We start from the raw sequence: 13,850 nt of genomic DNA, 5'->3' as shown, positions 1-13,850 counted from the left end.
CTCACTGTGATACCCATCATTATGTGGCTTGATGTTCCTTCTCTAGTTTCTCAGCTCAGGCTTTGGTAATGAAGACATCCCTGACAGTCCTCACTGTCTTGTCTAAAGCCTTTTGTTTTAATTTCTTTCCTTCTTTTTTTTTTTAGAATATAGAGAATGTCACTCAGTTCCTTAAATCCATTTGAGCGCAGGCATTGCTTTAGCCATGTCTAAATCCAGGAGGATAACTTTGCACACGCTGTTGTCCGACTGCGATTCCCAATTTAATTACAGTAAACAGGTGACACCACAAAGACACCTGAGCTAAAGCCTGCGGAACAGCCAAACAGTTTTGTTACAATGAGTCTTTGTCTGTTGTCTTCCACTAAAGGATTTTGCTGAGAAGAGAAATTTAGTCATGTGGCCCCTTACAACATAACAGCTTGTGGGCCCCTCGGACACGAGTACCAAGGAAGAAGTTTTCTCTCCTAGGATTGTCCTGTGAACCGTTAGCTTTGTTTCAAGACCTCGGTATAGGCTGGCCACAATCACATGTTTGGTCGTCGGAGCACAGGAAGAGTAGCCTGGGCGAAAGCCGTCTGTTGACTCCGTCAAACAGTCTGGGAAAACCCAATAGGAATCTGTTTCCATGGAGGGTGGGACCTTACTCAGCAACTTAAATTCATTGGAGTTCCCTTAACCAATCAGTAATGTTTAGAAAGGACGTAGGTTATGCGCCGAGGTTCATGCTTACTCTCGCGAGGCTCTAGCTCGCGAATCACGCTTCCCACATCCGCTTTCATTATACCGGTACCATTTGATAAATCAAACTTTTCCCAAAGCCAGTTGGAAGGAGAGCTACGACATCCTTGCCACTAACAAAATTGACGAGGCATTCCTCTTGCTCTTGTTTTAATTGTATAATGCTCTCCAGAGTTGAGACAACTTCATGGATAGCTTCTAGCGTTCTTCCGTCGCCATGTTTATTTCCGCTGCGGTTGAACTACAATTATATGGACTACAATGGACTCCGCGCGTGAGTTCTGCGTCACCACTCGCAACTGTTTGCTGATTGGCAAAACACTGAGCGAACCGAGGTAGGGGGGTTGGGCCAGACTATGTGTGGAGCCAAAATCTTTGGGCGGAAGTACGTAGGATGGCGTCGCCAGGCTACAGGAAGAGGGTGTAAGAGTGTGAAATGAGCTGCGAGGAGATCAAGCTTCATTCTAGAGTCATTTGTGTTGCCAAAGTGTTAATTACACATGAGTTAATAGCACTTTAACAATAATAAGCCTTTTGTTCACAAAGTGCTCTTGTCTAATGTGATATTTATTTTGGATTTTAAGATTTTAAACTGTTAATGCATATAGAAACTTTACTTTATTTTGGTATTGATATAAGGTTAAAAGAGGACAATATGGCCCCAGACCCAGAGTATGTGAGGGGTGGGGGGTCAGCTCGAACAGATGTAAATGTGGCTATAGGTTAATCACATTGAATATTTATATATTTGGTGTTATCTTGCCTCTTGCACCCTAATAGTAGCTGTGGTAGGCTCCAACCCACCCGGATCTGCGACCCTGAATGGGACAAAGCGGGTACAGACAGCGGATGGATGGTTCTTTGCCGGACCCCCTCAAACAGGGTCTGTCACAGACACTGTTGGTGTGAGCCGAGTATGTCTCACAAGCGGGCCGAGCAATTATAACTCGAATAATTATGCACTGTAGGGGAGACACGATTCGCCCCACTGATCAGCAAAGTTCATGTGAAGTTATAATTAAACAATAACTCGTTTACAAATGAACGCACACGCGCATTTGTGTACTTAAGTGTGCAAAGTGTAATTAGCTGCGATGCATCTGAGTGAGACTGAACAACAACAATGTCAAATGGGGGAATGATATCACCGTTATCTGTGTGTGGGAGGATGGGGTTGGGAGGAGGAGGAGGAGGAGGGGGGGGGGGGGGGGGTGGTGGTGTGAGCAGTGAGAGACAACAGTTAAGATTGAATGAGTGATGGATACAGAGGCCTCTTTCATCTTCACACGCTCCAGATATGGACATGTTGTTTGACTTTGTGTGTAGACATGAGATGAAAATCACGGGGGAGCAAATAAAGTTCGCTGCTAAAACATTTCTTTTCACAATTAATTAAACGCCTGGAAATCATTATGTTGTGACACATTTTTTATATATATATATATATATATATATATATATATATATGGTCAGATTTGGTAGTTTATTTGTGTCATAATTCATAATTCAATAGAATAAAACAAGAAATTGGAGATTGAATAAAATGATGTTACATACAGACGAGGCCTTAGACAGGACGGTGAAAGATAATCTTGTGGACTTTGTTGGCTGAGACGTCTGCATCGATGTCCAAAGACCTTTAAAAAGGATCCTTTAGTTTCACTGTGGACACATGGCTGGGATCTGGAGTTTGGCAAAAATGTGTAAAACCATCAGAACTAAGTGTGGTTATTTAAGCAGAGCTGAATCTTCCCCTCGGCCATTGTTCATTTTCTTGTTTACACTTGGACTTTGACAAACCAACAGTCTTACACGTGGAAACATTCACTGAGCCTTCGATGTGACTCTGGATGTTAAAACATTTTTTGGGGGTAAATAACCCGGTCAGTGCAGAGTGGGCCTGCTAACTGTGACTCAGCAGAGTCAGGACTGAGAACCTTTACAGTCAGACTTATCAGGGGGTGTCACCTTTAAGCCAACCCCGTGTTATGCATAACCCGTACCATAGATTTCTGCAAAGCGTATTTTACCACAGATATGTTTTAACATTGTGGAAGGTTTTAGTTGTTTTTTTGGATTTTTTCCCCCCACACCATTTGGAGGAACCTTTGAATGAATCCCTCATCAATATGGAACTGCAGGAGATAAAATTTATTTTGAAATTACAAAAACGATGGCTTTACCTGTAAAATCAGTTTGGTGATTTTTCCTTTAGAAAGAGTCATTCAATGCAAACTTTCTGATCAGTTTGATGGGATAGTTCGACATCTCCTCTGGTTACTCAGTGATCTGCACGCGCTTCCACTGCTCCACTCACATTAAATGTTTCCACAGCAAATCCCCCTAAAACCCCAAAGACATTTTGTCCCAAACTCTGCTGAATTTTAAACTAAAGCGATGTGACACTGGGTCCAGAATGACGAGAGTTCAGACCTCAGACTCACCCTCGGCTGTCACTAGATGGCGCTAGAGCACCGACTGTCCTGCTCCCCCCCTTTTTTTTCTCTCTCTCTCTCTCTCTCCCTGTGAGCCTAATGGGGAATACAAGTCACCTAAATAAAAGGAAGGTGTAATTAACGCGACGCGCTATTAATTGTGTCTGTTAGAGAGCGGATGAAGGGCACGAGGGCGCGCTTTTTAAAAAATATATTATCATTGTTATTATTATTACAAGACTCTCCAAAAGTCTACTTCAGAGATCTTTATTTCCGGGTGTCATTTCATGTCAGGCGTCCAAATGGCAGGTCAAACTGCGAGTGGTGACGATGATGATGATGATGATGATGATGATGTTTTATTTCCCGCTGCGTCAAAAGCCAAGACACGTGCACTGATACTCTCACGCTGTTACGCCACACAGACTGAACCCAGCAGCCAGCATCCTACAGAAAAGAACCCGATTAAACACGCGACCAGATCAAGAACATGAGTTTTGTAGAAGAAACCAGTGAGTCGAACCCATCTGTGAACATTAGTCGTTTTTTTTGTTTTTGTTTAGAGCCCATCACTGTTTTTTACAGTCACACAGTCAGAGAATGAAGCAGTGTAAGACTAACCTGCTTTGTTTCGTCTTCAGCTGTCTGCTTTAACGGCCGATCAGCCATCGATTTCCACAAGTCATCCACCTGCTTTTTGTCCTGTAACGCTCATGTGTGGAAACCTTAGTTGTTGTTATGTGTTGTTTTTTTTTTTTGGCTCATCCACAGACTCACGCTGCTGCACACATCGGAACAGCGAGGGCCAAGAAATCCGCAGACTGGTACAGGCCACAGAGAGCAGTGTTTAAGCAGTAGGTGGCAACTTTGTGCCTTGGCTCTCCGTTCTGAGCTAAAAGAAACCAGGCAGGCAGATGTTCATAGAAACATCACAACGCAGCTTCCTGTGGGAGTAGTTCAGAGAAGTGACTGAGAAACTACCATCAGGGTCACCACTGGCAGCGCCACTGCCAGCAGAAGTGATCTGAAATATCACAATAGATTTTATTTTCTCTCTTTCTTTCTTAGTTCTGTTTGTTGTTCTTTTCACATTTAACTGATTAATCCAGAACTTTACCTTTAATGGAAGTAACATTTTTTATATATATATATATATATATATATATATATATATATATATATATATATATATATATATATATGTATGAACAGGAAATACTTATATGTTCAGTTTAAAGAGCTCCACAATTAAGCCAAAAAAACAGCAGATGTCCTTTATCAAGAGAAATAAAAAGCCCCTCAGACCAGCTGTGGAGAGTTTTTGAAAAAAAAAAAAAAAATCGAAACGCTATAATCTTTGTTTGACACTCCAAGTGTGTTTGGATGTGCTACCAACAGCTTGCACTTCAAACTGAAGTCAGACCAGATATATTAGACCTCTTTCAACACTCTTAAAGTCCAGTTTTTGTTCCATGGACCCCACTTTGGGAACCCCTAATTCAACCCTATAGGAAGCTTCCTCAGCCAGAGTCAGAGCATTTGAAAGCGGCCCCGAGGCACAAACAACACATCATCGGCTCACAATCTTCCATTCATCAACGACTTTCTCGCAGCCATTAATTCCCCTCAAAGCAAGAAGCAGGTTTTTATAACACAGCTGAAGGCGGAGCGTGAACTCACTGCGGTAGCCCAACATATGTAGGTGCATATATTTATGTGGAAGGGGGAAACAAAAGATACATTAAGACTGGAAGTTGGAAAAAAGCTGTTTAATATCAACCCCATTATTTAAAAATGTGCAAGTCCGTCGTTCATGTGTCAAGTGATGAAACACCTTGAAGCATTTCTCAGCTCATCTCTACTCCAGGTTCATCCAGTGAGTATGACATGGTCAACAACCCCCCCCCCCCCCCCCCCACAAAAAAACAAACAAACAAAAACAAACAAAAACAAGCAGTTCGAAACAAAAGGAAAAAGAAAATCAGCGTTGGACTGCTACAGGTCTACATCCCACAACTTGAACTTCCAGGAAATGATGATGGTTTCGTTAAAGCTACCGAGAAAAAGGTTTCAGTGATGGTTGCTGCTTGTTCTTTGCAAGAGAATCACAGAGCAGAGAGAGGGGGAGTCAAAGAAAGAAAGAAAAAAAAGCCCAAACAAACAGAACAAACAAAGTCCCTGGATATAAGTGTTTGCATAAAAACAAAAAGCAGGAGAACTGATGTATTTACATTTAAGCTGACTGTCCAGGCTGTGGCGACCCCGCTGCAAAGTAAAAAATATCTCTCTTCATCTCCCCTATAAAAACAAAAGCCTTCCCGGTGTCATTTTCATATATATATATAGATATATATATATATGTATATGTGTGTGTGTCTTTATATCTCGCCCATCTAGAAAAGTTGTCGCAGAATAAATTACAATCGCATTAACAAAACTACGAAAATAAAATGAATCGTCAACGAACGATTTCTTTCCGCCACAATAAAGAAGCACTGATGGACAAAATGGCTGAAATGAAACGAGCTCACAAACAAACAATAGCTCAACAATAATAACAACAACAATAATAATAATAATAAGAAGAAGAGTAGCTAATTTTGATCAGACGCTTCAGTTTTTTTGGAATGTGACTTGAACGTGTTTTGGGAAGAAATGTAAAGTAAAGGCCGTTCTGTTGTTGAAATTCCAAAGAAAAAAAAACACGAATCCTGATGATATCTCTGCCATCCTGTCAATCAAAATAATTTGTGGACAATTCTCCAATTTATCGATTATTCTCAACCCATAAAACCTTCGATTTTAAACTGGGGAAAAAATCCGGGGGAATTTCAGAGCAGACGCGCAACTGCTACCCCCCCCCCCCCCCCCCCCCTAAAACTGTGGTCAAATTCCTTTTTTCTTCTTCTCCCCACGCGAATTCAAATTAAAAAGGAAAAGAAAAAAGATTCAAAAATAAAATACGCCATAGAAATTCCATAAAATTGCAACTGAGCTGAATTTCGACACACACACACACACACACACACACGCACACACACACACACAAAGAAAGACAAATAGAGCAGCACAGTAAGTAACCATGAGACCGGATTCTGAAACTCAAGCTGCTTGTTTTTAGAAAACATTCATCTCAAATAAAAGTGCCCCAGTGAAAAGATAGAAAAAAAATAATAAAAATAAATCAAATACAAATAAAAGGGATGAAGCCACGACTTTTAAAGTTATACAATATTTACAGAAGTGGATCCGAATGTTCTATGAGAGCTGCTGCCTTCGTATTTCCTTGTGCCTATTGGAGATTCATACATACACATATGTATATGTATATGTATATGTATATATATACATACATATATATATATATATATATATATATATATATATATATATATATGTATATATATACATATATATATACACACACATATATATATATAAATATAAAGAGAGCCCATCTTATTGTGGGAAAGTGCCATCTAGTCCAATCAAACGCCACAGAGCCCTTTCTGGAACAGAGAGACGCTCTGGGGGTGGTGTGTGTGTGTGTGTGTGTGTGTGTGAGGGGGGGTCACATTATTGAACGCTTGTGTGAAAAACAGAATGGACTTTCTGTTTATACTGCTGATTGTGGAGGTCACGCACGTCTTATTTACCACGTCGCTGCACGAAGGCTAATTAATGGACAGCTTAGCCATTGAGCTGCACGTGTAACACTAATAATAATAATGGCAATAATAATAATAATAATAATAATAATAATAATAATAATAGGTGATAAACAAATGCAGACCTCACAGAATAAATAGGAGCCGGTGGCCTGCAGGTTCCCAGCGGCTCTGTGCTGCCTGTCAGGCTGACAGATGGGACCCTCCACCGGACTGGGGCTGCAGCCTTTACCGGACTCCAGCTCGCTTCATTAACGCAGCTTCTTTGACCCCCGCTGCACCATCACTGCTGGACGCACACATTTCCGAGCTACAAAACTAACGCGGCTTTGCTGTCCCTTTTACACACAGCAACAAAATGATGGATCTGATATAAAAGTGGCGAATGGAAACTATTCTGCTATCCCTTTCATCTAAAATCCCTCCTTCCCCTCCCTATTTTCTTCTTCTTTTGTTTTGTTTTTGTCTTCGTCAAGTATGGTTTCAGTACACAATAGGGGCTACACCTTGAAACTGCGTCGACTGGAGTCACAGTGCTGGGCATGTATCCTTGGAGAACACAAACGGGCTTCTGTTCCTTTAGCTCTGACAGAGCTGAGAAAAATGTCCTGTCCTCCCCTTTATCATTTTCCATTTCTCAGATATTTGCTGCAGATATTGTTGAAGTACTCACTGCCATCTATTATACATAAAACACCCTCTAGATCGTTTCATAGTCCAGTGATTTATATATAACCTTGGGGATAAATAAAAAAGATAAACAAGTCCTGGAGGAGCAGTCCTGCAGAGTTCATTGGACCGGGGTCTGAACCCCGTGGTGCGGCGGCGTGTCCCCGTACACATCCTCGCTCCCTGGCAGCGCTCCTCCTGGAGGGGTCATGCGTTTCTCCTTCTGTCTCCTGTTACAAAACCAAACCCTCACCACTTCTTTCTCCAGGTGAAGACTGTCCGCCAGGCTGATTATTTCCGACGCCGCCGGTTTAGGGCACTTCAAAAAATGGCTCTCCAAAGCTCCTTTTACGCTTACCTCGATTGAAGTCCGTTTTTTTCTTTTCCTCCCCTGCGCCGCGATTTTGTCCAGGCTGGTCGGGCTGCCCGAGGTGGAGTCCGCCTCCTCCAGCCACTTGTTCAACAGAGGCTTCAGCTTGCACATGTTTTTGAAGCTGAGCTGCAGGGCCTCAAACCTGCATATGGTGGTTTGGGAAAACACATTTCCGTACAGGGTCCCCAGGGCGAGTCCCACGTCCGCCTGCGTGAAGCCCAGTTTGATCCTCCGTTGTTTGAACTGTTTGGCGAACTGCTCCAGGTCGTCCGAGGTCGGCGTATCCTCGTCCGAGTGGTCGTGGTGACTCTGCGGCCGGTGCTGGTGCTGATGCTGGGACGGTGGGTGGCCGTGTTCGCTGAGGTGCGGGCTGTGGTGGTCCTCATGACTGTCTCTAAGGTTGTGGTGGTGCATCCCCTGCCCGCTGCCTGGGATCAGCCCGTTGACGCTGAAACCCGGCTGGGAGTAAATAAGGCTTTGGCCGTTAGTCGTCGCCATGGTCGGTATGTGCGCCGTCGTGGTGGTTCTCCACGCCCGACCGTCGTGGTGGCTCCCGTGCGTTTGGTGCACCAGGTGGGGCGGCCGTGATTGGTGCTGCAGGTTGTTGCTGGAACTGTGCATCTCATCCCGGGTGCCCTGCACCGCGGGTTTGATGTCCTGCTCTGCGCCGAGCGGGCTGGAGGACCACGGGGCTCCCTCTCCGTGGGACAGCGCCGTGATCCACTGGTGTGCGTGGCTGAGCGTGTGGCTGTTGCTCTGCAGCGGGTACTCGCTCTGCAACAGGCTTTGCGCGTCCCGGTACGCCGTGGCTTGCTGCATGCTGCTGGGCTCCGAGTGCACGATGGATGCGCTGGAGGTGAGGATGCTGTAGTGGTTAGACGCTGCGGTCGCCATGACTCTCGGAGCCGGACTGGTAGCTCTTATTAAAGGAACCTCGCATTTGACAGATCCTCTCCTGCCCATAGGCGGCTCCCAGGCGCTCTGCCAAGTGGACGCCGAGGCGCACCTGGACTCAGCCCCTCCTACGTCGCTCATTGGCTTTCGAAATATGATGGACGTGGTTACCAAGGGCAACGCTTTATTGATTGGCTGCGTGAAAGCCTCAACAAACACTACCCTCTTTGCTGGAGAGGCGCGAGTTGAGGCTCCCGTGGAAGCGGATAGCCGGAGTGCAGCATGGGGAGACGGAGCGCCGGGATCAGCAGTGCAACTGTAAGATACAGCTGATTTATTTGTTAATCATGTTTTATCAGACTCAGACTGTTAGGTGGTTTAGTTCCAGCTGAGGATTCTCTGAACTGGACGGAATGAAACTGTGCTGTAACGGATATAAATTAAGTTTGCTCAGCTGGATCTGAAAATTTGGCATTAACTGCAGTTGTGCACACACACACACGTTAATTCTATTAAATTGTGGAAATGTGCGTGCATTACCCGAGTGGTTCAGAACTGTTCAACAAATAGAGCTAGACTGCAGATTAAAAACATGTTGTGGCATATTCATGTAATCTGCATGTGCACAAGATGACATTCGAAAGAGAATCTCAGTTAATTGTTTTGATTGCTGCAGATTCATACGGACACATCTGTTTTGTTTGTGCAGTGTTATCTGTTTAGTGTGTGTCAGAGAAAAAAAATACACGTATGTATGTGTTTGGTATTGTCCCTCATTAAGTATTATTATGCATCAACCCTTACTAACAAATTTATATCAGTTAAACAATATTTATCAAATCAATTTTATTCAAGAGTACTAAAGCTGTCATGATAATGTTTGGATTTTAGGATTAAATTAGCTGAAAAAAGCTCAAACACCTTTCACTCAAATGAATTTATTAGAAAAATAATCTAACTTAATGTTATATTAGATAAAAGTGAAAGCTTCGTGCCAACTGATCTTTTTTTAAAAACTTTGTTTTATTTGACACTGCTGTGCTATTGATGTGTATGAGGATCTTAAAAAAGCACTATGTTTGAAAGCTCTCATAGTGACAGTCATCTGCACATTGGCTCTAATGTATTTTTCTCATCCGGATGCTTGAAAATGTAGTTGATCTGTTAACAACCTGTAAACAGATCAACTTTTGTTCCCAAACAGGCTGTGAAGTAAACTCCTACCGTGGGAGTGGCTACACACAGAGAAGGAAGGGACCCCAGATTATGCTTTAGGTTCTAGATGCAGTGTGGAAAATTTACAAGATGATTTAAGGAATAAATAAATTGAAATAAAAAGCGCATAAACATAGTTTTAAGGATTTTGTGTGACTAAAAAGTTTGCAGCACGTAGAATCTTTAGATCACCGCAAACGTTTCAGAAATTCTTTTCAGGTCTTCAAGAGAGCTTTTAAAGAGGTGTGTGAAAAGCTTCTATGGATGCTCATCATGGACCAAAGAGAAGATAGTCAGAACTGAACAGAGGGATTAAGTCCAAACTCAGGCCTCCAGTCCAGGGCAGGAAGGGCAAGTTTCCATCCCATCCCAGCTGTCGTCCCCCTCCACCCCCCACCTCACCAGTGTCAGCTTCATGGACCAGGACTTTGTCCAGAGAGGGGACATTCCTGGTCGACTGCTGCTGGTTGCCATAGGGAGAGATAAATGAAACAACAGCAGCCGCGTCACTGCTGCTGCACCCCCTTTCCTGGACTATCTAAAGGCCTCTATTTAGAGAGGGTCTCTGCTGCGGGGACAAAGCCTTCACAGGGATAAAGGAGGGAGGAGTAAAGAGTGCAGGGCCCTGAGAGGAAGAAAGAGCTAGAACTGAAAAAGATAAGAGAGATTATGTCTGTCCTCGAAGCTGCTTCTCCTGTGAGATAAATTAAACTATGTGGAGAGAAAAAAAACACAACTTCAGTATCTTGTTGGCAAAGCACATTTGAACTTTCTAACTTTTGTTTTCGTACTGAAAATTTGAAGATATTTATAATTCCAACTGAACGTATGTAATTTAAAAGGAGTCTCGTTTAGTCTGGCCTGCAGAAATTCAACACTTAACTCCTCCAGATCTAAAGTATTGAATAGTGGCAACAAATTAAACCTATAAATCAGCAAATACAGTTCTTCAATATCCACAATTTACAACTTTCTCACTATGCAAATGACAGAAACTGTAATTAAACATTTTTATTTAATAACGTAGAACTGCAGTGAAATTAAAAGGCAATAAAAAAAATTTTTTTTTAAATCCATCATCAAAGAAACACAAAAAAAATATTCAAACTGTTCGGTGAAAACACAAAAGTCTGTGTATGAAATATTCACACTCACAAATTATTCTTAGCTATGTAAATTTATTCAAAAAGTTCACACAGGGACACATGTCAAGTGTGCAGACTGAGGTATGTGAACAATGCCGAGGCATGTAACAAAGGACAGGCGCTAATTGCAAAATGTCTCTCCTCCATGACCCGGATTGGATTCTTAATTCATATGCTGATTTAAGTTGTGCCACAACTTTTTTTTCTTTTCGTTTTATTTTTTGCTTTGATGCTGCTTTAGTCGCCAAAATGGCAGTTCTTCATCTCAGATGTTACAAAAAACTAAATGAATGAAAATGAATCGCAATAATCTTTTCTAGTTTATTTCAGGCTAATCGTATATGGTAGCCTGATTTTTAAAATAGCCATTCTTTTAAAGGCACAACATGAAGCCAAAATGTTCAAAAATTGTAAAGATGTTATTGGAAATTGCTTTCACTTGGAATAAAATGAGCAAACCTTTTACTGGAAGAATAGACATCAAATGGATTGTTTTCTGATGGTCTGTTTACGTCAGTGACGTGCACTCGGTGATGTAAAGTGGGCAGTGAGGATCAGGAGAGAAACACACACAAAATGTTCATGTTCCACATATAACTCAATCTCTTCAATAAAGTATTAGTGATTGGGCCTTTAATGGATCTCATTTCATAGGCTAATAATCCTTTATAGATGTGAATCCAGCTGCACTGACAGCTCATGGAGCCACCGGGATTTAAGTCATGCCATGAAAACTTTCCAGGCACGGCTCAGTAATTCATTCTGGTAATATTGAACATTATTGTGGCGTAACATTGAAATCGGCCAAATCAAAAGAACATTGTGGTAATTAGGCTGTAATTCAAGGAATTACCACATCGCCACACAGGCTTAAATAGTCGTGTTGGGAGAAACGCAAAGCACATTATTTTAATGGTGTAATATGCAAACTATGGCTCGTTTCAATTACATGGCTTAACAATGCATAAATGATGCGAGCCTTGTTATTTGGACTGCAGGGTCCGCAGTTATTCAATCACTTGGAGGGGGCCAACGATAGAGGCCATGCTGCCTCCTCACATGGACTAAAAGCCAGTGTTGAGCAGAGAGGGCTGCTGCCAAACTACATTTAAGGAAATAAAAATGAACAGTAGAGAATGTAAGCGTTAAATTAACAGTAGGATAATTATATGACCCATGCGCTGTAAAGATTCAATTTCTAACGCTCTAATTAGGCGACTGTCTCCCCATACATCAGCTCACATCCCTCTGCCAATTTCTCACCAGCAAGCATCCCGTGAGCGGAAATAATTAGATTTTATTAAGACACAGCACGGGTAATAGAGAAAATCAAAGGAGGAGCTGGTTAAATATGATATGTTTTAAAATGTACACATTGTCCCACACTCTCAGTCCACTGAGTCCAGGTGAAAGATGATGATCCAAATGTAAGAGAAAGAGGTTTTAATCAGTCTGTGAAATACAACGATTGCTTAACCCACGTAATCAAGTGGACTATAAAAGAGAGATACGGATACTTATCATTTCAAACTTTTTGACATAAATTGTAACGTTGACCATCAGGCTATTAAAAACAGTGACCTTAAGCACTAGTGTATGTAGGGATGCACAAAACCAGTTAGGAAGCCAGAGTAAACAGTTCTCCATAAACATGACGCAGACTCCAGTGGACATTGTTGGAAAAACATATTTTCAGTTGTGTAGAGGATACACAACTGGTGTACAGCAGGTCAACTATAAACCCAAAAATCACTGCCAATACAACCATCTCTTTGTAACGAGGAGGAGAGGGTGTTAATATAAAATGGCTTTTTGTGTGGAAAACACTAAATATTATTCGGTTCAATTGTTGTTATCGAAAAGAAAACCGGTTTCATTTTTAACGAGCTGGAACATGTAAACTAGAACAGATTTGCCTTAAAAATGACCCACAATTGTTTTACAATTGTTAAGTCTTTATACTAATATATCAGGACTGTCTCTGAAGAAGCAAACAACTAATGAAGCACAACAATTTACTATGTAGTGCTGCAAAGATACAAATGCTTTGCATGTATCATTACATGCACAGCAGATGAGTCAAACTCGTGTCAACTATATTCATAAACAAATACATTAAAGGGATTTTCTTTCTTCATCTTCCATCTAACACGTACTGTTTCACCGTGGGTTTTCGACAGTAGCGTGCATCGCCTCTTGTACGTAATAAAAGTTTTTATTTCAGATTAGCTGTTAGATATCAATAATTCTCACTGTGGCCTCTTTCAAGTCTTACATAATGAGAGGCGGCCGACCTGCGCCTTTCATCCTTCCTGTAATTGTTGTGCGCATCAAAGATGGGGAGATTGACAGGCTCCATGGGAGGATTAATACAGTGGGTGAGTGACGACATACTGAGCTCGTCAGTAGTGAGGGAGAAACAAGAGATGGAGAGGGGACTGAGATATGGGTCGGGGTGGTGAGAAGGAGGAGATTGAGAGAAAAGTAGGAGAGGACAAAAAGTGGGGAGAGAGTTAACGAGAGGGAGAGCATTAATTGTGTGCTTTGTGCCGGGGCTCTTTTGCTGAGTGTGGCTGTCGAGGTGCGGGTGCTAACCCCTCCAGCAGCCCGCCGTGATCTGAGCCAGCTCTCAGGCTGCTGTATTCCAATGCAATTAGGCCACTCAAAGGCCTGCTTAAAGCTGCACCCCCACTACACACACAGGCACACA

The 13,850-nt window shown here is 42.3% G+C and overlaps 1 protein-coding gene across 1 annotated transcript; it reads right to left on the bottom strand.

The window, feature by feature from the left end:
- Positions 1-6,065: 6,065 nt before the first annotated feature.
- Positions 6,066-8,833, bottom strand: pou3f2b (POU class 3 homeobox 2b). The gene has a single exon (XM_075464874.1). The coding sequence runs from the start codon at positions 8,778-8,780 to the stop codon at positions 7,635-7,637; it is 1,146 nt and encodes a 381-aa protein (XP_075320989.1). The 5' UTR covers positions 8,781-8,833; the 3' UTR covers positions 6,066-7,634.
- Positions 8,834-13,850: the final 5,017 nt, after the last annotated feature.

This window comes from Odontesthes bonariensis, chromosome 5, assembly GCF_027942865.1.
Source record: "Odontesthes bonariensis isolate fOdoBon6 chromosome 5, fOdoBon6.hap1, whole genome shotgun sequence".
NCBI lineage: Eukaryota > Metazoa > Chordata > Actinopteri > Atheriniformes > Atherinopsidae > Odontesthes > Odontesthes bonariensis.
Note: the sequence above shows the minus strand (reverse complement) of the source record. Positions and strands in the feature narration are given on the sequence as shown.

Coding starts and splice junctions, on each gene's coding strand:
- pou3f2b (XM_075464874.1), bottom strand. CDS start 8,780: ATGGCGACCGCAGCGTCTAACCACTACAGCATCCTCACCTCCAGCGCA.